General features: G+C 39.2%; 2 protein-coding genes across 2 annotated transcripts in view; both read left to right on the plus strand.

Annotated features, from left to right (window-relative positions):
* Positions 1-3,589: 3,589 nt before the first annotated feature.
* LOC138308085 (uncharacterized) lies at positions 3,590-9,493 on the plus strand. The gene has a single exon (XM_069249033.1). The coding sequence runs from the start codon at positions 3,590-3,592 to the stop codon at positions 9,491-9,493; it is 5,904 nt and encodes a 1,967-aa protein (XP_069105134.1).
* A 1,813-nt stretch (positions 9,494-11,306) lies between these two features.
* LOC138308086 (uncharacterized protein C5orf34 homolog) overlaps positions 11,307-27,825 on the plus strand; it is a 29,149-nt gene continuing 12,630 nt past the window's right edge. Inside the window, 6 exon segments of the mRNA XM_069249035.1 lie at positions 11,307-11,375; positions 12,787-13,045; positions 14,108-14,247; positions 14,740-16,123; positions 16,486-16,628; positions 16,630-16,685. Of these exon segments, the coding sequence (XP_069105136.1) occupies positions 12,898-13,045; positions 14,108-14,247; positions 14,740-16,123; positions 16,486-16,628; positions 16,630-16,685 (1,871 nt within the window). The 5' untranslated portion in view covers positions 11,307-11,375; positions 12,787-12,897.

The following is a 27,825-nucleotide window of genomic DNA, read 5'->3' on the forward strand; positions in this document are numbered from 1 at the left end:
GTATTGGACACGTGATTTTTTTTCTATTACCTTCGTGACGAAAATAATTTATGTCCAGTGATTTTCTTATGTTATACAATATTACGATTGGTAATCATTTCAGATAGCTTTGAAAAAACATTTCATATCAGAGCAGTTCCCAGATAAAATGTTTAAAGAGAGATATGTTCATTTTGCTGTAAACATGTGAACATGCTCATTTGAACGTGATACTGGGAAAAAAAAACAAAATATCTCAGAATTCGGTTTTAATTTTGTCAAGTTATTTGGAATAAAAATAAACAAGTATGCTTCATGATCTAAAATTGTAATTAATCGGAATGTCGATGATGCGATGTAAAACACTCTCTAGCTATACCTTACGTAGATACCAGAAAGGGTTTACTTGTATAAAACATCTACAAAAACAGGAAAATATCAAGCAAGATGAAAATACTTTTTTTTTCTTTTTAACTTTTTTTCTTTTTACCTTTTCTTTTTTTTTACATTTTTTGACAGATTCAACGCACCACAGAAAAAAGTTCTGCCGGATGACTGACTTTTTCTAAAATTTTGCGATCTAAAAGAATACAAGTTGCTGTTTCAAAAACCATAACAAATAGGGCGTTGCTTGACAAAAAAAATAAAAATCATATCTTCTTCATTGTAGATTGTAGATTTCATACTTTAATCCTCATCATTTTTATCTAAAAAAACTAAAAAAAAGACAGCTAAAAATGTTGTCGCACTAACGAATTAAGTACAAATGTTGGATTAAAGAAAGGTGAAATTCCACCTCTCTAAAAAGTGTAAAAAAACAAATGGCCGCCATATTGGTCATTTTTTTTAAATGTATGTATAAAAATCTACAAATAATATAAGTCTTATTTTTTGGACATATTTTCTATGTGACAACTTGCTGCAAATTGAAACAATTAGAACTAGTTTATGAAAATCACAAAACCTCTTTGATTAAATGTTGAAACGAGACTTCAACGAGACCGAAACCTAACCAGAACAGATCCTTAAAATTAGCTCATAAAAGAAACTTAAATAACTTGAAACCTCCTTTAAACATGGAAAACCAGACGATGCTTAATTGACAGATGATACCATTCATTGAATAACCCAATTTATCACCGTCACCCAGCCAACGTGACCTTAGAATGTAAGCATCGTAAACATATCATGTCATGATAAACATAACTCTCAAGCTGTCAAATCGTTGTAAAATGGAAGTCTTCAGTAAAATTAATAATACATTTTTAATGCAAAATAGAACAAATGCTTCACTAGGTCACTGTGACCTATTTTTTTCATTTTCCATTCAGTTTTCTTAACTGAAATTCACAAACCCATAATTTGCAGGCAAAACTGCAATAAATATAATTTCTACTCTGACATGAAAACATAAATTTTCATCCTTTGACCTTCGACCTCTGAGCCCAGACAAAAAATTGATATTCTCAATAACATGTAATATGCAACTGAACCAAGCATACAAACTACTTTGCTTGTATTAATGGTAATAAGCTAAGACAAACAGGTTGTACAAACATTCATTAGTTTGTGAGCATTATGTAAATGTAATATTCCAAGAAACCACAGTCGAATTCCAGCCGCATGTAGATGTGGTATTTAGCTATTGCTGTTGGAACTGGCAGATATATCAAACTGAACACCCCTCTATGCCTTCGTCTATATATGTACATATTGTAATAAAGGGGTGGTTGAAGATGAAACACTTTTTTTTTAATTGAGTTGTATTTTTACTCGGATGTAAGGCACAATCTTTTCTTTGTAAAATGCATTTGAAAACAAATTGTGTTTTATGATTTTAACAGTGTAGAAAAATTTAATTTTATTAACCTTATTCAATGGCTTCGACAATGCTTAATATGCACAAGCGAAGAACAGAATGTCATACTTAGCCTTTTTATAGTTTATTTGTACCATTGACCTATGTACATATATTATAGGCTTCATTACAACATAAGTAATGTGAATTGAGTGTATCATTGGCATATAAAATTAACAGGTAATAAGTCAATATTATTTAGCAATATGAGAACTCTTATAACTAGACTGCTATTGCGATATAATGTATACATATACTTTTGCGTAGCCTATCTAAGGTACAGTTATTCATGGTTGATATTTTAAGTTGTGTCGGAAAATATCATCTATAATTTTCATAAGAGAAACATGTAAGACTCAAGGTAAATATAGATACTTTCAAGCCTTAATTTGTACTTTTTAAAAAACATTATAAGTGTCTCATAACCCAATTGTAATTGGATGTCAATTGCTTTTTACTGATTTTAGTTTAATATGTTTTTATGAACTATTTTGGATAGACATATAGAAACGACTCCCGATTTAGTTGAAGGGTGACCAGTTTTGACGGATAGGCCAAATGTTACAGTAGTACGTTCTGAAGTACTACAACGTGAAGCTTAGGCCTGATTCTGCTCCTAACAAATATCATATAGACAGATTCTCGTTATGATTGTAAGCAAAACTATTTCAAGTTTACCCCAAGGCATTGGTAAAATCACCAAACTCGAAGCTTTCAAAACAGCCCTAACAAATGAAACCTACTATATTTTTTCATCCGTTTTTATTTTCAAATCCGTTCACTCAAATTAACAATCCTTGGTCTGTAGTTTTGATACATGTATATACTACTGTATACTAATATATAAGAGCCTACTATCTAAAGTTAAGTTAATGGGTTCTTAAAGCTATATGTGCCGTAGTTTTCACACTCGGGATAATGTTTTAATATGTTTTTCACCATGCACCAAAAGTTACTAACATTTTAAGAATTACAACACTTACAATGTAGTTGTATTTTACAAGTATAAATAAGAGCTGAAAACGATTTTGGGAACACTACCAAAAATCATTTTTCATATATTTACAGTGTAATGAAATGAGTGCATACCGTCAGCTCATGAAGCCATGGCAGGTTTGGTTTACAATTTCATTACACATTTTTGCAGTGTTATTAGTAATTGTTATGCGACTTCTGCAGGCGCTAGGCATATGCGCCCATCTAAACATACATGAGGCATAAACACAGAAAGTTTCCTTTGCAGAAATTATGTGTTGTAACTAACATTTATAATGCTTGTGTCCATTTGAATATACTTACTTCAGCGCGCATCTAATCCTATTTTATAGTAAAAAATTGAATATAAAAGATGTATGGGGAAAAAGGAAGAATACAACTTAAACAATTCTGTCACTGTGCCGCCGCGGCCTCCATAGTTTTATATCTGTTGATTATCTCCCTTGCGAGAACTCTTTTTTATGTACGAAGCTTGACCAACATGTGCGGTTATCAAATGTGACTTGTTTACGTTTATAGGAAGTTGTCAGCGCCCACGGTACTTTTACCACATGAACTACCACATGCACACGCATAATAAACGGTTAACAAGGGTAAACTGGCTGTGTGTATTTTGTCCTAAATATGCGACAGCACAGTAAAAGTACCTCAACGAGCTGAAGTTGTTGTGAGCCATCTACGATTTCAACAAGCACTCGGACATCGTCTACGTCTAGGACACAGACACTGGTCACCGCTTACACGGAATCACACACCATGGCCGACCCCACAAAACACGAGCAACCGCAAACAGAACAAGTAGATCAGACTAAGGACACAAGGGTCAGGTCACTTACTCCAAAAGCAAACGAACTATATGAAGAAGCTGTGAAACAACACAACGCGCTTTTTGGCAACATGTGGAAGGACATGGAAGCCCAAATTCAACAAGTCAAATGCGAAGGTAATAAACTGGATATGAATTCTCTAGTAAACCTTAACAGAAGCATTCAGGAGTGTGCTGACGGACTCAGTAAACTTCAGAACACCTTCCTTGATTATTTAAGGCGAAAAAACACCGAAGACAGTCTTGAGCTTCTAGATCATCAGAATTTGAAATGGAATGGCTACAGCTTGCTAATTGATCGTTCTATCAAAGAACTTGGTATGCATATGGAAAACTTGGAAAAAGAGCAAAGCAAGGCCATTAACCCTGAACTATCTTCTCGACACTCTGTCGCCAGCTCTTCATCAAGTTCTAAACATTCAAGCATTATTTCGATTGTCGCGAGAAAAAGGGCTAAGGCGGAAGCACAGAAGGCACGCTTACAATATGCTGAGGAAGAAGCCGCCCTAAAAAAGAGACAAGCTAGACTCGATCTCGAGAGCGCTCATGCAGTGTGCAAAAAGGCGGATTTAGAGGCGGAATTAAACGTCCTAACACACAAAAGGGAAGTTGCGGCTGCTGCAGCAGAAGTGGATGCCCTTGTAAACTCCGAATCAGCATCTGTACATAGCAGCTATAAAAGCAAAATTAAATCTATTCCTGTCATGGACTCAAAACTTCGCACCAAGGCCTATGTTGAGGATACAGCAAACACATACACTGCTAAAAGATTTGAAGAAAGGCCTAACGATACGCCACTTGAAAACCATACCTCTAACGTTTCACGCCCTCCTCATTCACTGAACGTGAATGCCCCTGCATTTGCACCAGCTTTGTCCATGGATGCAGGCATAGCTACTGACCTAACTCGTTTCTTGCTAAAGAAGGATCTTCTCCTATCAAGATTGACAAACTTTGATGACAGAGCTGAATCCTATCCAGCATGGAAATCAAGTTTTGAATCAATAATGAAAGATCTGGGTGTGACACCACGGGATGAGATGGATTTGCTAGAGAAGTGGTCTGGGCCGGAATCTAAGCGACATGTTATGAGCATCAAAGCCTCAAACATTGCCTTTCCCGAGAGAGGACTTCGCCGGATATGGGAAAGGCTAGATGAGCGGTATGGGGCCCCAGAGATGATAGAAGCCTCGCTTAGGCAACGGTTAGCATCCTTTCCCAGACTAACAGCAAAGGACACCAAGAAACTGTTTGAGTTATCTGATTTGGCTTCTGAAATTGAATCTCTTAAGGAAGATGACAAATTCAAGTCTCTTCTTGGCTACTTCGACTCGTCAGCTGGAGTATCGCCTATTGTATCAAAGCTCCCTCATAATCTACAGGAGAGATGGACGAATGCTGCCGTAAAGTTTACGAGGTCCAACCGCGTCACATTCCCTCCTTTCAGTTTCTTCGCGGAGTTTCTGAGAGACCTTAGTAAAGTGAAGAACAACCCGAGTTTCCTTTACGACCAACCTAACACTACTAAGAACGATAAGCCTGTGCAAAGGAATCTTCAGGACAGAAAAAATATCTCGGTTCGAAAGACGAATGCCGACACAACTCAGAAAGGGTACAACGCCCTTAAGACTTGTTTTCTACACAATGTCAGTTCTCACTCTCTCAACAAGTGTAGAGCCTTTCTTTCTAAGTCAATGGAGGATAGAAAGCAGTTTCTTCGAGACAAGAAAGTATATTTTCGATGCTGTGAATCAACTACACACATCAGTCGTGACTGTGCAGCGAAACCACCTTGCAGTGAATGCAACAGTGACAGACATTGCGCCGCTCTCCACTCAATGCGTCAGTCGAAGCCGAGTTCTTCAGATAACGGCGAGGAGATTGGGTTAGTGGCAACTAAAGATCCCTCTGTGCAAGTGATTGACGATCAAAGTAACATGTCTTTGGCCAGATCAGAAGTATTTGACCAACTTGGAGTACGGGGAAATCAGCATAATTACGTGTTGTCATCGTTGGCTGGTACATCCAATACCTCAGGTAGAGACTCGACTAAAATCACCGTTGAATCAGTCGATATGTCTGTGAGTCTTGACATCCCTCTTCTTTTGGAATGTGACCGTGTTCCAGAAATTCGCGAAGAAATTCCCACACCTGAGGTAGTTGAGAGCTACGCCCATCTGAGAGACATTTCTATTCCACCTGTCGATAACACGGCCCGAATCTCGATGTTAATTGGGAGGGATGTCATAAGAGCGCATCATGTCTTGGATCAGAGAATTGGCCCTACAAACACTCCGTATGCACAAAAGCTCCCTCTTGGTTGGGTCGTTATAGGAGAAACCTGCTTGGGACGCACGCACTTACCGGAACTGGTAAATGTCTGTAAAACGAATTTGCTAGCAAACGGCAGACCTTCACTGTTCAAACCCTGTCCAAATGAATTTGCATGTCTCTACGATGTGAGCCGCTCATCAAACCTGAAAAGACCTGATCAGTTAGGAGAAAACGTATTTCAGCGCACAAAGGATGACGAAAAAATTAGTATGTCACAAGAGGACAGAATCTTTCTGGATATCATGGAAACTGAGCTCGTAAAAGGAAAAGATGGGAAATGGGTAGCCCCACTACCGTTCCGCGATCCACGACCAAGATTGGCAAACAATCGCGCACAGGCGCTTAAACGAGCAAAAACCCTGGATTCCAGCCTGAGAAAAGACCCCGTAAAGCGTCAACACTTCGTGACCTTTATGGACAATATCTTCAAAAGTGGTCACGCTGAGCTAGCCCCAGATCTTAAGGAGAATGAGGAATGCTGGTATCTTCCCATTTTCGGGGTATACCACCCGCGAAAACCAGGACAACTCAGAGCAGTGTTTGATTCTTCCGCAAAGCACAACGGGGTATCGCTAAATGACGTCCTGATGTCTGGACCTGACCTTTCAAACAGTCTACTTGGCGTGCTGATGAGATTTCGTCGAGAGCCGATTGCGATTGTGGGAGACGTCCAGCAAATGTTCTATTGCTTCCAGGTCAGAGAGGACCACAGGAACTACCTAAGATTTCTGTGGTACAAGGAAAACGATCCAGACAAGGAGTTGGTAGAATATCGGATGCGGGTACATGTCTTCGGAAATAGCCCGTCGCCTGCCATTGCTACTCTAGGACTTCGAAAATCGGTTGAAGGAAGCGATGAAGATATTTCAAACTTCGTCAACTTCGATTTCTATGTGGACGATGGACTAACTTCATTACCAACACCTGAAGAAGCCATCGATCTTATGCAGAGATCACAACAAGCACTTAAACAAGGAGGAAACCTGCGCTTACATAAGATAGCCTCCAACAACGAGGAAGTCATGAATGCTTTTCCTCCTGAAGATCTCGAAAAGAATATCAAGGATCTTGATTTGGGCTGTGATCCACTACCTATTCAATGTAGTTTGGGCATTAACTGGAGTCTAGAGACAGATTCCTTCCTATACAAGGTAGCAACGGAATCAAAACCTTATACACGCAGAGGAATTCTCTCTACCGTTAACAGCATTTTCGACCCTCTCGGTTTTGTGGCACCGGTCGTGATTGAAGGCAAACATTTCTTAAGGTCACTCATTCATGGAACAAAGGATTGGGATGAACCCCTTCCCGACGACTGTAGGGAACAATGGGAACTTTGGAGAAAGTCTCTCGACCATCTGCGAGAGGTTAGAGTTCCTCGGACATATGCATCATTTTCACTCAGACAATCGGTCGACACGACTGTTCACGTCTACTCGGATGCCTCCGAGAAGGCCATAGCGGCTGTGAGTTATTTACTCACAAAGGACAAAAATGGGAATCACAATGCGGGATTCATCGTTGGCAAGGCCAAGGTTGCTCCGCTTCATGGCCACACGATTCCAAGACTCGAACTGTGCGCTGCAGTGTTGGCCGTAGAAATCGCAAAGACAGTGTCCGATAATCTGCAGATCCCTATCGAGAAATTCAAGTTCCACACTGACAGCAAAGTAGTCCTCGGCTACATTTACAACAAAACGAGACGGTTCTTTACATATGTATCCAACAGAGTGGAGCGCATCACATATGTAACCAAAGCGGACCAATGGTCATATGTCCAGACAGACAAAAACCCTGCAGATGAAGGAACACGATCGTTACATGCCAAGGAAATTCAAGATAGTCTTTGGCTCTCAGGACCTACTCGCTTCGTGATCGATGAAGGGAAATCTGCGACTGAGTTCGTTCTTCAGAATCCAGACGACGACAAGGAGGTTAGACCACAGGTTCAGACCCTGAAGACTACCATGAAACAATCCAACTTAGGGTCGCATCGTTTTGAAAGATTTTCTACTTGGAAGAACTTGGTCAAGGGCATGCTATTGCTTTCTCACATTGCGAGCACGTTTGGCAAAAAGACAAAGTGTAAAGGATGGCATGTTTGCCAAAACTCAGAAGATGTAGCGGCATATCAGAAAGTGGAACAGTTCCTTATAAAAGAAGTACAACAGGAAACATATGAAAAGGAATTAGAGTGTCTCAAAAATGGACATGCCGTTCCTAAGGAAAGTGCAATTCGGTCTTTAGACCCCTTTGTTGATTCAAGTGGAATAATGCGAGTTGGCGGACGCCTCAATTGCGGCCCAGTCGAACAGAACGAAAAGAACCCAGTCATTATACCAGGAAAGCATCATATTGCGACCCTTCTCGTAAGGCAATTCCACAAACAGGTGAAACATCAAGGACGCAATTTTACCGAAGGAGCCATCAGGACTGCCGGGTATTGGATAACGGGCTGTAAACGCTTAGTATCAACAGTGTTGCATTCATGTGTCAAATGTCGTAAGCTCCGAGGGAAGATGGAATGTCAAAGGATGGCAAATATTCCTGCTGATCGCCTTGAGCCCGGACCACCATTCAACAATGTGGGTATAGATACTTTCGGTCCATGGCAAATAGTCAGCAGACGCACACGTGGAGGTGTAGCTCAATCTAAACGCTGGGCAATTATGTTCACCTGCCTCACAACCCGGGCAATTCATATTGAGGTGGTCGAAGAACTTACTTCGTCGTCGTTCATCAACGCCTTCCGAAGGTTCGTCGCAATAAGGGGCCCTGTGAAATTGATTAGATCGGACCGTGGAACTAATTTCATAGGCGCCGTGGATGATCTAGGGATTGACACTCTGAAAGATGACGAAGCAGTTAAGACATTTCTGTTCAACCGAGGAACTACATGGGTTTTCAAACCCCCACATGCTTCACACATGGGAGGAGCATGGGAGAGGATGATTGGTGTCTCTCGCCGTGTCCTTGACTCGATGCTTACAGAAGTAATGGATAAGAACTTGACACACGAGGTCCTAGTGACATTCCTTGCTGAAGTTTGCGCGATTGTCAATGCCAGACCCCTCATCCCAGTGTCCTCAGATCCGGAAGACCCGTTCCCTCTTAGTCCATCCACACTACTAACTCAGAAATCCGACTCCATTATCGAACCGTATGTCCCACTGGACACTTCATGTTTACACAAGGCGCAATGGAAGAGAGTGCAACTTCTTGCAAATACGTTTTGGAAACGCTGGAGAGTCCAATATATCAACACTCTCCAACCACGTCGGAAGTGGAATGACAAAAGGCGAAACATGGCTGTAGGAGACATTGTCCTTTTAAGGGAGAAGGACGTCGGCAGGAACGATTGGCCTCTTGGATATATCACAAGGATCTTTACAAGCGAGGACGGCCTTGTCCGCAAGGTAGAAGTCAGGATAACCAGGCAAGAGAAACATTTGTTTTATGTTCGCCCAGTTAGTGAACTTATTCTACTAATTGGAGACTAGTGACAATCACTTGGTTAGCACGTTTTCTTGAAGTGATGTTTCTTGACATCAGGCGAGGAGTGTGCCGCCGCGGCCTCCATAGTTTTATATCTGTTGATTATCTCCCTTGCGAGAACTCTTTTTTATGTACGAAGCTTGACCAACATGTGCGGTTATCAAATGTGACTTGTTTACGTTTATAGGAAGTTGTCAGCGCCCACGGTACTTTTACCACATGAACTACCACATGCACACGCATAATAAACGGTTAACAAGGGTAAACTGGCTGTGTGTATTTTGTCCTAAATATGCGACAGCACAGTCACTGTTTGTTTCTTTTTTGAATTTCAGCTTGAATATCATCTAAAGCTAAAAAAGTTTTATAGACACTCTATTGGAAGGCATTTTATTGAAGCTTTATTTTTTTCATCTAAATTGGTTGTTTTCAAATATTTGTTACCAGTCTCTAGAATTTTGAAATATCACTGATATGGCTGGAATATTTATTTATATTTTTTGTCCTTCTTCTTGTATTATAGAGTCCTGGAGATAAACTAGTTCAACAACTTAAAGGGCCTGCTGGTCAGTCTGCCCCAGCCGTTCCCTTTACTACAGATGTGAATCTATAGGGGTAATAAAATTTGATGTCAGCTCACCGTAACGGGAATTTGACCTTCCTGTACTAACCAAAGTTTGAAACTAGGGGGAGATAATTTACATCACTTAGCATTATAATTCTTCTGAGAATGATCTTAAATTACGTATAGCTTGTTTTCAACAAGCCGATCTACAGGTGTATCTGAAGTAAAACAACGTACGTTATATAAAGTCGCGTCAAGGCCACATAAGCAGTTAGGTTTAGTTTAAACATATTGTATTGCTATTATAAAAGACAAAAGGATCAGCCAAAAGTTATTACAATTTATATAAGCCTTTTTCCTAACATACAATGACGAAATAAGAGACAATAAACTTAGACGATATTAATAACATAAAATACAAAATTTACATTCTTAATGAAATCAAAATCTTTTGCTGGACTGTATAAATTGATGCACGTGTCTAAAAAGACTTTGAATTATATAGTATTAGCATAGAACTCGCTGCCACATAGTAAAACTTTCAAATTTACATCAAAATTCAAGTTTCTTAAACTATCTAAAAATAATTCAGGCATTCGCACATACTAGCTTACATTGGAAGCCAGAAAAATGATAGACACTCTCACACTTGTGGCCACGGATACAGCAGATTGTGAGCAGTTTGACATGGGACATCTAAAATGGATATATAATCTGCGTATTTTTTAATCTGAATTACTATAAGAAACATTCATATAATGCATAACGTTATATATTTCTGACGTACTGTATCAAGGTTAATTTGCGCTCAATTTTCTTTCTGCGTTTTGTTTTTAAATGTATCAATACAAGATGTGTATTAGGCCTAATACATATTTTTATAGAAAACAAAGAGATGTTGCATATATATTAGTTATATTAACGCATTCAATACTCTAAAACACCGTTCAGGTCCTCCTTCTGGTCATGCCCATCTTTATTTAGGTTTCTTCTAGGTGCACGAATGAGAATATTTTTTAAGCAAACATATTAAATAAAATTTAATTATTCTTAAGCGTCCTAAAATAAAATGGTGATTTTTTTAGTTCGTAATTTCAAGGATTTATAAGTCTCATCTACTACCTTGATAATTTTGTCTTGATTGGCTAATTATTATAACATGCAATGAGCTACGGCGACACGAGTTACTTCCCTTAGTCGTTGAATTAAAACTTTTCTGATTGGTCAATCAAGTTTAGACATGCTCAATCAGATTTCAAGATGGACGAAGGCGGAAGGCATGAACTTGTTTACATTTTGGCGATTTGTATACAGACTGTATAGTATGTCTTGTTTAGCAATAACAGTTGATTTTTTCAAACCAAAAGTACCATTTGTTAATGTCAATACCCGAATGAGGTACAAACACGGCAACAGGCTATTTAGATAGACATTTAGAAACGACTCCCGATTTAGTTGAAGGGTGTCCAGTTTTGACGGATAGGCCAAATGTTACAGTAGTACGCTCTGAAGTACTACAACGTGAAGCTTAGGTCTGATTCTGCTCCCAACATATATAATATAGACAGATTCTCGTTATGACAGTAAGCAAAACTATTACGAGTTTACCTCCAGGCATTGGTAAAATCACCAAACTCGAAGCTTTCAAAACAGCCCTAACAAATGAAACCTACCATATTTTTTTTATCCGTTTTTACTTTCAAATCCGTTCACTCAAATTAACAATCCTTGGTATTTTGCACACCACCACATCCTGTTGAAGGTGGTCATTGTGCAGTAGAAGTTGAAGTTATCATGGAAGTTATGGTCGTTAAATTAAAAGGAAATAAGGTGCATTGTGTAGAAAGGTTTATGACATGATCATTGATCTTTATTCTTCTATCTGTTGGAAAAAAGATTAAATTATAATTCCCAGCTGATCTCTAATTTCATTTATAGCCTATTTAATACAATAATTGAAAGATACATTTATTGCCTTGTTTAGTTGTTTAATTGAATCCTATCAATATGGCAAGGATTTATATAAGACACTGCTAAACACGTAATGAAGGAGATGCCTCTCCAGTTACCTCCCCCTGATGTCATCTGTCAATTTTCTTTCTATACAATATATAATACAGTTACACTTCATTTCATCAAACATACATGTAAATGTACGCAATATTAAAAAGAACTGTGAAGCATTAAAATATTTTACATTTATATGTACCTATATGCTAGCTGTTAGTGTGTGATATAATTGCTACATTATGTAGTGTAACAGTGTTACATTAAAGGCCCTCTATCTTTCCAAAATGGCTTTCAATTTTTAAAATTGGTATATAAAAGGAGATCGATAAGTTTATAGAGTCGCAAAAGTTATTAATTTACCATTAATACTACATGAATCATCACCTTCTGAACAATTTAATTGAAATAAATAAAATGTTAATTTTTGTAAAGCAGGTCGTCTTATGTTCCCCGAAGTCATCTTAAATACAGCGCGGTAGTTGACTATGACTTCTTCAGACAGCAAAACAGCGAAATGACTCTTCTCTGTTATCATATATTATGCAGGAAATTCTGCATATGTTTGGTGTTACATTTATAACCTCTTAAGCCATTGGTATATATTTTCTAATGTTATTAATGCTTTTAAGAAACCTTTATGTTTTCTCAGGAAAGGTATTGAGCCTTTAAATTGTTATTCCTTTGATTTCATTTTGGTGAAAATGATCTCTTGTCTTATTACAGGTTTAAGACTAAAGATTTGCATTGTTGGCCATGCTGTGTGACGTCAGTCTTTAATCATACAATATTACATGAGAGATAGAAACTGGACACAACCTATAATAGTGTAACACCATGCCTGTTGTCCCTGTCCTAATGGTCCTGTATACCAATGATGCTATCGAGGTCAGGTACTCAGATGGATCCTGTCTCAAAATGTCTGCTTGTGGCTCCACCTTTGTACATCACCAAAGTCCAGGGGAGACAATCCACCCTGCTCATGGTAAATGCACTGTAACAGATGGTTTAACAGCAAAGTAAAACACTTTTGTTCATCACAATAAAAGTCAAGGAGACATAATATAATTAGCCTGCTAATGGTAACTTATTGGTTACTTAAGAACAAAACCTAAATATCCACCTTTGTACATATAGTAAATTACAACATCCAGGGGAGACAATTCAGTCTACTCACAATCGATTATCTCAACCACAAATTTGTATTATGTCACAAAGCTTAAAGCGAATAGTCGGCCAAAGGAAACCAGTCTAAATGCATTCTTTGGCCTTCCAAAAGTCCTTGTATACCATAATGATGGCAAAGTTCTGCTTACGGTGTCCAGTTTTGACCATTGAAATTATGGGGAAGCCCCGTGTAAATTTAGCACAATTCTAAATAGAAATTCGCCAAACTCTTTGAAAAACAGGCTGCGTGGATATGCGTTAAGAGTGAACTGCACTGATAGCCGGTCGGGAAGATGTATTAGGATTCTTATAATATATATTAATTTCTTTGCATACAGAGCGATTTTGATGGGAGATTTTATTTTTCTATTTCATAAGAAATTATACTGGATATGTTAACACCATTTTTACCGACTTCAGCCTTTGTTTGTCCGACTATTCACTTTAATGTTCTTATAGGTGCAGGGGAGATAATTCACCATGCTCATGATAACTGACAATCTTAATTAAATTTTGCTCCGCTCTGATGCTCCACGATACGCTCTGCTCAGACTCTGCAGCCTCAGAGTCACCTCAGTATGACCCTATGGTTCGCCAATCAGAATGTTGCTTATGAAATCTTCGGTGTGGTTGATTCTCTTCAAAGTAAACATGGTTATGAGAACGTCCCGAGACATTTGAATTCTAGGCCAGCGGTAATGCTGAGGTGACCTCCAATGGAGAGTTGTTAGAATATACTTTATTTGTATCTAGTATTTTGTCTATGATGAGCATACACCCTATAACATTTCAAGGTAATACTCCTAATTAGTATCAAAGAGACGGCTGAATACTGATTATATTGACTTTTTCATCCAGACACATTTATCACATTCTACAGGTATGAAGGTGATAAGTCAGCGCTGTCAGTTCGCCACCAGTGACTACAGACAGAAAGTGTTAGAAGCCATTGACTTTAGGAACAGATTTGCTGAGCGGCCATATGTATGTCCAGACCTCATACTTCAGGACCAGCTGGTGGTACGTACAGAGTTCTACGATAAGGATGTCTATGGGATATTCCATTAGAATATCTACAATATACACGCATTACAGGTTTTGTTAGGTGCTAAATATTAAAAATTTGAATAAACTCCATGAAACTGAAGTACAAGAAAAAGAAATCTAAAAATGAACACCACATATACATGTACAGTCGCTCAGGGCACTTAAAACTGAAAACATTGAAATATTAGGAGGTACTTAAAAGGACCAAATTTAGAAATTATTGTACAAATATATTGAGTCACATTGCAATTCAAAAGAAATGAAAGAAGGAAAGTGAGGCTGCATTTATTTTGTATTCATGATCATTGTTTAAATAAATGAATAGGTTCAGTCTGTATTCAAGATTTTCTGTCGATACTTAACGACAATTTATTGAGCAAAATTACATTGTATCATGATTACCTACACAAACACACACAATTTCATTAATTTTCATTGCTATACTTAGATCCTGTTTGTTTGCAGTCTCTGTATGCAGATATAAGGGATGTGGCCTGGCCCCAGACCCTGGACAAAGCTACGTACGAGTACCTACCTGATGGCAGTGTTAGACTAATGTCAGAGGACGAACACGCCAGTATGGTTCTTTCTACACACAGGCAAGACTTCACAGTCTGTTACCTATCCAAGGTCAGTCAGGACAAACCCAAGGTCAAGGTCAAACACAATTTCAAGGCCAAGAGCATGACATCCGGTGTAAATCAAATATCACCAGATTCTAGACATGAAGGATTTAAACCAAGAGGTGGAGAATGTGAAGATCCTCCTGGCCAATGTAGGTTAGAAAATAGAAATGTGAACTCGGGCGGAATAGAGACAAGAGTAAGTCCTAAATTAAGGAACGTCACCGGTCAGTTGGTCAGGAATGTGGAAAATGTTCCTGTGGGTGATACAGTAGAACCAAATGACCAACCTATACAGAAGTCTAACTCGCCAACAGAACATTACAATGACCTGAAGAAAGGTGAGAGTTCAAGGTCAAATGAAGGTGAGGGTATACAGAAAAAGACTAAAGGTTGTATATCTGAGGCCAGTAGCAGTCCTCTGTCTGACGACCTTCAGCACAGACTTCCTGGTGACCTCAGTATCTCCCCGATAAGTCTGGTGAGTGGATTACGTAGTGAGAAATCCTCGCCCTGTACCGAGGAGGAGTATTGCCGCTATTCCACGCCGACTTTCGCTCAGAATGACGCCAGAAATGCACAACCACAGCAAGGTGGGTTCAACAAGGCTGCTGCATACAAACAGTACAAACGCCAACAACATCAAGATGATGGATCGTTTCTTGATTATCCTCCGACAGAGAATAAAAATGATGATGTTGACTCAGCTCTTGATGAAACATTAACTAGTCAAAATGTGTCGCATAACTCTCAGAAAACAAGAAACTCTACCGAATACAGACAAAATGGTGTCCCCAAAGTCCTGCAGTCTGGATGTAGACAATTCAATACAAATGACAGCAATCAAAATGTTTTATGTGAGGAGTCCGAGTCTGTCAGAGGAAAAAAATCCAATGAACCCAGTCCAAGTTACCGGTATGATAGGGAAGGAGAATGGGTACAGCAGAAACATTCTACAAGGAACCAATCAGGAGAAAGGATAGATAGATCATGGGAGGAGCCTTCTATCAGAAACCAATCAAATGAAAGAAAAGGCGGGTCATGGGAGGAGTACAGTCCAGCTGGGAGCCAATCAGGCTCAATGGAGGAGGCGCCTGAATCTCGGACACATTACTCCTGGGTTACACGGCACTACTCATGTGAGGAGTGTCCGGTGGTGTGGAGTCATCCGGTCAATTTAGCTCGGGCCGTTCTAGACAACAGAGAAAGTGTGCAACAAAAGGCTTGTAAGTTATTTTTCACAATATTCATATTATTTATTAGTTTTAACAAATATTTTAATGAATAATTTCATTACATAAATATATTTTATATTTCTTTGTAGATAAATGATATTAATGAATTTATAATTAAATGTGTATTATGATTGAGAAATAGAAATCAGAATGATTTTGAATAGAAAAAGTTCTACAGATAGATTGATTAAATGTTTTCTCTGTTACATTTTATTTCACTTTACTATATATATATATACACTGCTACCATTACATTGAAAAGTTTGTATCAAACTTCACATTGCAATTTTTGAAGTTTTATAAATTACGTTGTAATTATAAATTATTGCATAATGATAAACACTGTCATTTAGTGAAGCTTAGCTCCAACCCTAAGAAGAACTTGTCCGACCCTCACACCATCAGGAGAGACAAGTGTGTCCTGTCTACCCTTCCTCGACCCCTGCCTCTCAGCTGTGAGGGCAAGCACCTCCACTCCCTTGGGGGTCAGTATCTGTGATGATGACGATAAAGATCTGGAGACAAATCTGACAAATACGGTGTTATGTGATAGGTGAGTTACTGTTATATCCTAATACTATAACATGTCAGTCCAGTGGTTATGTGGTGAGTTATATCATAACTATAGATCCTGTTAACTATCTTATAACATGTTATGTGATAGGTGAGTGGTAGATATCAAATACAGATCTGTTATCTTATAACAGGCTGGAGTGGTTATGTGATAGGTGAGTTACTGTCATAGTGGTAGATATCGTAACTATAGAGGGTCCTAGTTGTGTTTAGGTGAGTGGTACTGTTATATCATAACTACAGATCCTGTCCTATGTTATTAACATGTCAGTGTGGTGATTATAACTACAGATGTTCCTATCTTATAACATAGAGGGAGTATGTAATACAGTTTAGGTGAGTTTGTGGTAGATATCATAACTACAGATCCTGTTGTGTATCTTATACGAGTTGGCATGTTAAGTATAGGTAGTTATCATAAATAAGGGAGTTATCCTGTCCTATCTTAAACTATAGAGGAGTCCAGTTTAGGTGAGTAGATATCATAACTATACAGAAGAGGGTTATAACATGTCAGTCCAGTGGTAGATATCAGTTAACTACAGATCCTGTTATTATAATAGTGTGTTTAGGTAGATATCATAACTACAGATCGTCCTAATACTTATAAGATGGCTGGCCGTGGTTAGTGTGATAGGTGAGTAGTTATATCATAACTACAGATCCTGTTGTATTTATAACATGTCAGTCTGTGGTTATATCATAACTACAGGGAGTCCTGTCCTATCTTAGTTAACATGTCAGTCCAGTGGTAGATATCATAACTACAGATCCTGATCTTATGTGTAGGTTAGTGTTATATCATAACTATAGAAGGAGTTGTGTTATAGGTGGTAGGTTAGTGTATATCATAACTACAGATCCTGTTATCTTATAACATGTCAGTCCAGTGGTAGATATCATAACTACAGATCCTGTCCTATCTTATAACATGTCAGTCCAGTGGTAGATATCATAACTACAGATCCTGTCCTATCTTATAACATGTCAGTCCAGTGGTAGATATCAGTAACTATAGATCCGTGAGTTATGTTATAGGTGTTATCAGTGGTAGATATCATAACTACAGATACAGTTGTATTTAGGTGTCAGTTAGTGTATATATCATAACTATAGATCCTGTCCTATCTTATAACATGTCAGTCCAGTGGTAGATATCGTAACTACAGATCCTGTCCTATCTTATAACATGTCAGTCCAGTGGTAGATATCGTAACTACAGAAGGAGTCCTATGGTGTGGTTATAGTGTTATATCATAACTATAGAGGGAGTCCTATCTTATAACATGTCAGTCCAGTGGTTATATCATAACTACAGATCCTGTCCTATCTTATAGGTGAGTCAGTCCAGTGTTAGATATCGTAACTACAGATCCTGTCCTATTTATAACATGAGTAGTGGTAGATATCATAACTACAGAGGGAGTCCTATCTTTATAACATGTCAGTCCAGTGGTAGATATCATAACTACAGTTCCTGTAATAGAGTTATAACATGTCAGTTAACAGTGGTAGGATATGTGATAGGTACAGATCCTGTTATCTTATAACATAGTCAGGAGTTGTAATATCAGTTAACTACAGATCTGTCCTATCTTATAACAGTGTCAGTTTAAATAGTGGTTAGATATCAGTAACTAGGCAGATCCTGTTATGTTTTAGGTGTCAGTTAGTGGTAGATATCGTAACTATAGATCCTGTTAGTTAATACAGTTAACGAGGCTGGCCGTGGTTATGTGATAGGTGAGTTATCATAAATAGAGGGAGTTAATACAGTTAACGAGGCTGGCCGTGGTTATGTGATAGGTGAGTTATCATAAATAGAGGGAGTTAATACAGTTAACGAGGCTGGCCGTGGTTATGTGATAGGTGAGTTATCATAAATAGAGGGGAGTTAATACAGTTAACGAGGCTGGCCGTGGTTATGTGATAGGTGAGTTATCATAAATAGAGGGAGTTAATACAGTTAACGAGGCTGGCCGTGGTTATGTGATAGGTGAGTTATCATAAATAGAGGGAGTTAATACAGTTAACGAGGCTGGCCGTGGTTATGTGATAGGTGAGTTATCATAAATAGAGGGAGTTAATACAGTTAACGAGGCTGGCCGGGGTTATGTGATAGGTGAGTTATCATAAATAGAGGGAGTTAATACAGTTAACGAGGCTGGCCGTGGTTATGTGATAGGTGAGTTATCATAAATAGAGGGAGTTAATACAGTTAACGAGGCTGGTCGTGGTTATGTGATAGGTGAGTTATCATAAATAGAGGGAGTTAATACAGTTAACGAGGCTGGCCGTGGTTATGTGATAGGTGAGTTATCATAAATAGAGGGAGTTAATACAGTTAACGAGGCTGGTCGTGGTTATGTGATAGGTGAGTTATCATATAAATAGAGGGAGTTAATACAGTTAACGAGGCTGGCCGTGGTTATGTGATAGGTGAGTTATCATAAATAGAGGGAGTTAATACAGTTAACGAGGCTGGCCGTGGTTATGTGATAGGTGAGTTATCATAAATAGAGGGAGTTAATACAGTTAACGTAGCTGGCCGTGGTTATGTGATAGGTGAGTTATCATAAATAGAGGGAGTTAATACAGTTAACGAGGCTGGCCGTGGTTATGTGATAGGTGAGTTATCATAAATAGAGGGAGTTAATACAGTTAACGAGGCTGGCCGTGGTTATGTGATAGGTGAGTTATCATAAATAGAGGGAGTTAATACAGTTAACGAGGCTGGCCGTGGTTATGTGATAGGTGAGTTATCATAAATAGAGGGAGTTAATACAGTTAACGAGCTGGCCGTGGTTATGTGATAGGTGAGTTATCATAAATAGAGGGAGTTAATACAGTTAACAAAGCTGGTCGTGGTTATGTGATAGGTGAGTTATCATAAATAGAGGGAGTTAATACAGTTAACGTAGCTGGCCGTGGTTATGTGATAGGTGAGTTATCATAAATAGAGGGAGTTAATACAGTTAACGAAGCTGGTCGTGGTTATGTGATAGGTGAGTTATCATAAATAGAGGGAGTTAATACAGTTAACGAGCTGGCCGTGGTTATGTGATAGGTGAGTTATCATAAATAGAGGGAGTTAATACAGTTAACGAGGCTGGCCGTGGTTATGTGATAGGTGAGTTATCATAAATAGAGGGAGTTAATACAGTTAACGAGGCTGGCCGTGGTTATGTGATAGGTGAGTTATCATAAATAGAGGGAGTTAATACAGTTAACGAGGCTGGCCGTGGTTATGTGATAGGTGAGTTATCATAAATAGAGGGAGTTAATACAGTTAACGAGGCTGGCCGTGGTTATGTGATAGGTGAGTTATCATAAATAGAGGGAGTTAATACAGTTAACGAGGCTGGCCGTGGTTATGTGATAGGTGAGTTATCATAAATAGAGGGAGTTAATACAGTTAACGAGGCTGGCCGTGGTTATGTGATAGGTGAGTTATCATAAATAGAGGGAGTTAATACAGTTAACGAGGCTGGCCGTGGTTATGTGATAGGTGAGTTATCATAAATAGAGGGAGTTAATACAGTTAACGAGGAGGCTGGTCGTGGTTATGTGATAGGTGAGTTATCATAAATAGAGGGAGTTAATACAGTTAACGAGGCTGGCCGTGGTTATGTGATAGGTGAGTTATCATAAATAGAGGGAGTTAATACAGTTAACGAGGCTGGCCGTGGTTATGTGATAGGTGAGTTATCATAAATAGAGGGAGTTAATACAGTTAACGAGGCTGGCCGTGGTTATGTGATAGGTGAGTTATCATAAATAGAGGGAGTTAATACAGTTAACGAGGCTGGTCGTGGTTATGTGATAGGTGAGTTATCATAAATAGAGGGAGTTAATACAGTTAACGAGGCTGGCCGTGGTTATGTGATAGGTGAGTTATCATAAATAGAGGGAGTTAATACAGTTAACGAGGCTGGCCGTGGTTATGTGATAGGTGAGTTATCATAAATAGAGGGAGTTAATACAGTTAACGAGGCTGGCCGTGGTTATGTGATAGGTGAGTTATCATAAATAGAGGGAGTTAATACAGTTAACGAGGCTGGCCGTGGTTATGTGATAGGTGAGTTATCATAAATAGAGGGAGTTAATACAGTTAACGAGGCTGGCCGTGGTTATGTGATAGGTGAGTTATCATAAATAGAGGGAGTTAATACAGTTAACGAAGGTTTACAGTTACGGCCGTGGTTATGTGATAGGTGAGTTATCATAAATAGAGGGAGTTAATACAGTTAACGAGGCTGGCCGTGGTTATGTGATAGGTGAGTTATCATAAATAGAGGGAGTTAATACAGTTAACGAGGCTGGCCGTGGTTATGTGATAGGTGAGTTATCATAAATAGAGGGAGTTAATACAGTTAACGAGGCTGGCCGTGGTTATGTGATAGGTGAGTTATCATAAATAGAGGGAGTTAATACAGTTAGGTGAGTTATCATAAATAGAGGGAGTTAATACAGTTAACTGCTGGCGTGGTTATGTGATAGGTGAGTTATCATAAATAGAGGGAGTTAATACAGTTAACGAGGCTGGCCGTGGTTATGTGATAGGTGAGTTATCATAAATAGAGGGAGTTAATACAGTTAACGAGGCTGGCCGTGGTTATGTGATAGGTGAGTTATCATAAATAGAGGGAGTTAATACAGTTAACGAGGCTGGCCCGTGGTTATGTGATAGGTGAGTTATCATAAATAGAGGGAGTTAATACAGTTAACGAGGCTGGCCGTGGTTATGTGATAGGTGAGTTATCATAAATAGAGGGAGTTAATACAGTTAACGAGGCTGGCCGTGGTTATGTGATAGGTGAGTTATCATAAATAGAGGGAGTTAATACAGTTAACGAGGCTGGCCGTGGTTATGTGATAGGTGAGTTATCATAAATAGAGGGAGTTAATACAGTTAACGAGGCTGGCCGTGGTTATGTGATAGGTGAGTTATCATAAATAGAGGGAGTTAATACAGTTAACGAGGCTGGCCGTGGTTATGTGATAGGTGAGTTATCATAAATAGAGGGAGTTAATACAGTTAACGAGGCTGGCCGTGGTTATGTGATAGGTGAGTTATCATAAATAGAGGGAGTTAATACAGTTAACGAGGCTGGCCGTGGTTATGTGATAGGTGAGTTATCATAAATAGAGGGAGTTAATACAGTTAACGAGGCTGGCCGTGGTTATGTGATAGGTGAGTTATCATAAATAGAGGGAGTTAATACAGTTAACGAGGCTGGCCGTGGTTATGTGATAGGTGAGTTATCATAAATAGAGGGAGTTAATACAGTTAACGTAGCTGTCCGTGGTTATGTGATAGGTGAGTTATCATAAATAGAGGGAGTTAATACAGTTAACGAGGCTGGTCGTGGTTATGTGATAGGTGAGTTATCATAAATAGAGGGAGTTAATACAGTTAACGAGGCTGGCCGTGGTTATGTGATAGGTGAGTTATCATAAATAGAGGGGAGTTAATACAGTTAACGTAGCTGGCCGTGGTTATGTGATAGGTGAGTTATCATAAATAGAGGGAGTTAATACAGTTAACGAGGCTGGCCGTGGTTATGTGATAGGTGAGTTATCATAAATAGAGGGAGTTAATACAGTTAACGTAGCTGGCCGTGGTTATGTGATAGGTGAGTTATCATAAATAGAGGGAGTTAATACAGTTAACGAGGCTGGCCGTGGTTATGTGATAGGTGAGTTATCATAAATAGAGGGAGTTAATACAGTTAACGAGCTGGCCGTGGTTATGTGATAGGTGAGTTATCATAAATAGAGGGAGTTAATACAGTTAACGAGGCTGGCCGTGGTTATGTGATAGGTGAGTTATCATAAATAGAGGGAGTTAATACAGTTAACGAGGCTGGCCGTGGTTATGTGATAGGTGAGTTATCATAAATAGAGGGAGTTAATACAGTTAACGAGGCTGGCCGTGGTTATGTGATAGGTGAGTTATCATAAATAGAGGGAGTTAATACAGTTAACGAGGCTGGCCGTGGTTATGTGATAGGTGAGTTATCATAAATAGAGGGAGTTAATACAGTTAACGAGGCTGGCCGTGGTTATGTGATAGGTGAGTTATCATAAATAGAGGGAGTTAATACAGTTAACGAGGCTGGCCGTGGTTATGTGATAGGTGAGTTATCATAAATAGAGGGAGTTAATACAGTTAACGAGGCTGGCCGTGGTTATGTGATAGGTGAGTTATCATAAATAGAGGGAGTTAATACAGTTAACGAGGCTGGCGTGGTTATGTGATAGGTGAGTTATCATAAATAGAGGGAGTTAATACAGTTAACGAGGCTGGCCGTGGTTATGTGATAGGTGAGTTATCATAAATAGAGGGAGTTAATACAGTTAACGAGCTGGCCGTGGTTATGTGATAGGTGAGTTATCATAAATAGAGGGAGTTAATACAGTTAACGAGGCTGGCCGTGGTTATGTGATAGGTGAGTTATCATAAATAGAGGGAGTTAATACAGTTAACGAGGCTGGCCGTGGTTATGTGATAGGTGAGTTATCATAAATAGAGGGAGTTAATACAGTTAACGAGGCTGGCCGTGGTTATGTGATAGGTGAGTTATCATAAATAGAGGGAGTTAATACAGTTAACGAGGCTGGCCGTGGTTATGTGATAGGTGAGTTATCATAAATAGAGGGAGTTAATACAGTTAACGAGGCTGGCCGTGGTTATGTGATAGGTGAGTTATCATAAATAGAGGGAGTTAATACAGTTAACGAGGCTGGCCGTGGTTATGTGATAGGTGAGTTATCATAAATAGAGGGAGTTAATACAGTTAACGAGGCTGGCCGTGGTTATGTGATAGGTGAGTTATCATAAATAGAGGGAGTTAATACAGTTAACGAGGCTGGCCGTGGTTATGTGATAGGTGAGTTATCATAAATAGAGGGAGTTAATACAGTTAACGAAGCTGGTCGTGGTTATGTGATAGGTGAGTTATCATAAATAGAGGGAGTTAATACAGTTAACGAGGCTGGCCGTGGTTATGTGATAGGTGAGTTATCATAAATAGAGGGAGTTAATACAGTTAACGAGGCTGGCCGTGGTTATGTGATAGGTGAGTTATCATAAATAGAGGGAGTTAATACAGTTAACGAGGCTGGCCGTGGTTATGTGATAGGTGAGTTATCATAAATAGAGGGAGTTAATACAGTTAACGAGGCTGGCCGTGGTTATGTGATAGGTGAGTTATCATAAATAGAGGGAGTTAATACAGTTAACGAGGCTGGCCGTGGTTATGTGATAGGTGAGTTATCATAAATAGAGGGAGTTAATACAGTTAACGAGGCTGGCCGTGGTTATGTGATAGGTGAGTTATCATAAATAGAGGGAGTTAATACAGTTAACGAGGCTGGCCGTGGTTATGTGATAGGTGAGTTATCATAAATAGAGGGGGTTAATACAGTTAACGAGGCTGGCCGTGGTTATGTGATAGGTGAGTTATCATAAATAGAGGGAGTTAATACAGTTAACGAGGCTGGCCTGGTTATGTGATAGGTGAGTTATCATAAATAGAGGGAGTTAATACAGTTAACGAGGCTGGCGTGGTTATGTGATAGGTGAGTTATCATAAATAGAGGGAGTTAATACAGTTAACGAGGCTGGCCGTGGTTATGTGATAGGTGAGTTATCATAAATAGAGGGAGTTAATACAGTTAACGAGGCTGGCCGTGGTTATGTGATAGGTGAGTTATCATAAATAGAGGGAGTTAATACAGTTAACGAGGCTGGCCGTGGTTATGTGATAGGTGAGTTATCATAAATAGAGGGAGTTAATACAGTTAACGAGGCTGGCCGTGGTTATGTGATAGGTGAGTTATCATAAATAGAGGGAGTTAATACAGTTAACGAGGCTGGCCGTGGTTATGTGATAGGTGAGTTATCATAAATAGAGGGAGTTAATACAGTTAACGAGGCTGGCCGTGGTTATGTGATAGGTGAGTTATCATAAATAGAGGGAGTTAATACAGTTAACGAGGCTGGCCGTGGTTATGTGATAGGTGAGTTATCATAAATAGAGGGAGTTAATACAGTTAACGAGGCTGGCCGTGGTTATGTGATAGGTAGTTATCATAAATAGAGGGTGAGTTAACGTAGAGCTGGCCGTGGTTATGTGATAGGTATATATAAATAGAGGGAGTTAATACAGTTAACGAGGCTGGCCGTGGTTATGTGATAGGTGAGTTATCATAAATAGAGGGAGTTAATACAGTTAACGAGGCTGGTCGTGGTTATGTGATAGGTGAGTTATCATAAATAGAGGGAGTTAATACAGTTAACGAGGCTGGCCGTGGTTATGTGATAGGTGAGTTATCATAAATAGAGGGAGTTAATACAGTTAACGAGGCTGGCCGTGGTTATGTGATAGGTGAGTTATCATAAATAGAGGGAGTTAATACAGTTAACGAGGCTGGCCGTGGTTATGTGATAGGTGAGTTATCATAAATAGAGGGAGTTAATACAGTTAACGAGGCTGGCCGTGGTTATGTGATAGGTGAGTTATCATAAATAGAGGGAGTTAATACAGTTAACGAGGCTGGCCGTGGTTATGTGATAGGTGAGTTATCATAAATAGAGGGAGTTAATACAGTTAACGAGCTGGTCGTGGTTATGTGATAGGTGAGTTATCATAAATAGAGGGAGTTAATACAGTTAAACGAGGCTGGCCGTGGTTATGTGATAGGTGAGTTATCATAAATAGAGGGAGTTAATACAGTTAACGAGGCTGGCCGTGGTTATGTGATAGGTGAGTTATCATAAATAGAGGGAGTTAATACAGTTAACGAGGCTGGCCGTGGTTATGTGATAGGTGAGTTATCATAAATAGAGGGAGTTAATACAGTTAACGAGGCTGGTCGTGGTTATGTGATAGGTGAGTTATCATAAATAGAGGGAGTTAATACAGTTAACGAGGCTGGCGTGGTTATGTGATAGGTGAGTTATCATAAATAGAGGGAGTTAATACAGTTAACGAGGCTGGCCGTGGTTATGTGATAGGTGAGTTATCATAAATAGAGGGAGTTAATACAGTTAACGAGGCTGGCCGTGGTTATGTGATAGGTGAGTTATCATCAATAGAGTGAGTTAATACAGTTAACGTAGCTGGTCGTGGTTATGTGATAGGTAAGTTATCATAAATAGAGGGAGTTAATACAGTTAACGAGGCTGGCCGTGGTTATGTGATAGGTGAGTTATCATAAATAGAGGGAGTTAATACAGTTAACGAGGCTGGCCGTGGTTATGTGATAGGTGAGTTATCATAAATAGAGGGAGTTAATACAGTTAACGAGGCTGGCCGTGGTTATGTGATAGGTGAGTTATCATAAATAGAGGGAGTTAATACAGTTAACGAGGCTGGCCGTGGTTATGTGATAGGTGAGTTATCATAAATAGAGGGAGTTAATACAGTTAACGAGGCTGGCCGTGGTTATGTGATAGGTGAGTTATCATAAATAGAGGGAGTTAATACAGTTAACGAGCTGGCCGTGGTTATGTGATAGGTGAGTTATCATAAATAGAGGGAGTTAATACAGTTAACGAGGCTGGCCGTGGTTATGTGATAGGTGAGTTATCATAAATAGAGGGAGTTAATACAGTTAACGAGGCTGGCCGTGGTTATGTGATAGGTGAGTTATCATAAATAGAGGGAGTTAATACAGTTAACGAGGCTGGCCGTGGTTATGTGATAGGTGAGTTATCATAAATAGAGGGAGTTAATACAGTTAACGAGGCTGGCCGTGGTTATGTGATAGGTGAGTTATCATAAATAGAGGGAGTTAATACAGTTAACGAGGCTGGCCGTGGTTATGTGATAGGTGAGTTATCATAAATAGAGGGAGTTAATACAGTTAACGAGGCTGGCCGTGGTTATGTGATAGGTGAGTTATCATAAATAGAGGGAGTTAATACAGTTAACGAGGCTGGCCGTGGTTATGTGATAGGTGAGTTATCATAAATAGAGGGAGTTAATACAGTTAACGAGGCTGGCCGTGGTTATGTGATAGGTGAGTTATCATAAATAGAGGGAGTTAATACAGTTAACGAGGCTGGCCGTGGTTATGTGATAGGTGAGTTATCATAAATAGAGGGAGTTAATACAGTTAACGAGGCTGGCCGTGGTTATGTGATAGGTGAGTTATCATAAATAGAGGGAGTTAATACAGTTAACGAGGCTGGCCGTGGTTATGTGATAGGTGAGTTATCATAAATAGAGGGAGTTAATACAGTTAACGAGCTGGCCGTGGTTATGTGATAGGTGAGTTATCATAAATAGAGGGAGTTAATACAGTTAACGAGGCTGGCCGTGGTTATGTGATAGGTGAGTTATCATAAATAGAGGGAGTTAATACAGTTAACGAGGCTGGCCGTGGTTATGTGATAGGTGAGTTATCATAAATAGAGGGAGTTAATACAGTTAACGAAGCTGGCCGTGGTTATGTGATAGGTGAGTTATCATAAATAGAGGGAGTTAATACAGTTAACGAGGCTGGCCGTGGTTATGTGATAGGTGAGTTATCATAAATAGAGGGAGTTAATACAGTTAACGTAGCTGGCCGTGGTTATGTGATAGGTGAGTTATCATAAATAGAGGGAGTTAATACAGTTAACGTAGCTGGCCGTGGTTATGTGATAGGTGAGTTATCATAAATAGAGGGAGTTAATACAGTTAACGTAGCTGGTCGTGGTTATGTGTTATGTGATAGGTGAGTTATCATAAATAGAGGGAGTTAATACAGTTAACGAGGCTGGCCGTGGTTATGTGATAGGTGAGTTATCATAAATAGAGGGAGTTAATACAGTTAACGAGGCTGGCCGTGGTTATGTGATAGGTGAGTTATCATAAATAGAGGGAGTTAATACAGTTAACGAGGCTGGCCGTGGTTATGTGATAGGTGAGTTATCATAAATAGAGGGAGTTAATACAGTTAACGAGGCTGGCCGTGGTTATGTGATAGGTGAGTTATCATAAATAGAGGGAGTTAATACAGTTAACGAGGCTGGCCGTGGTTATGTGATAGGTGAGTTATCATAAATAGAGGGAGTTAATACAGTTAACGTAGCTGGCCGTGGTTATGTGATAGGTGAGTTATCATAA

This window comes from Argopecten irradians, chromosome 14 (assembly GCF_041381155.1).
Source record: "Argopecten irradians isolate NY chromosome 14, Ai_NY, whole genome shotgun sequence".
In the NCBI taxonomy this organism is placed as follows: Eukaryota; Metazoa; Mollusca; class Bivalvia; order Pectinida; family Pectinidae; genus Argopecten; species Argopecten irradians.

Excerpts from the sequence above, each read along its gene's own strand:
- LOC138308085 (XM_069249033.1), top strand. The coding sequence starts at position 3,590 with ATGGCCGACCCCACAAAACACGAGCAACCGCAAACAGAACAAGTAGAT.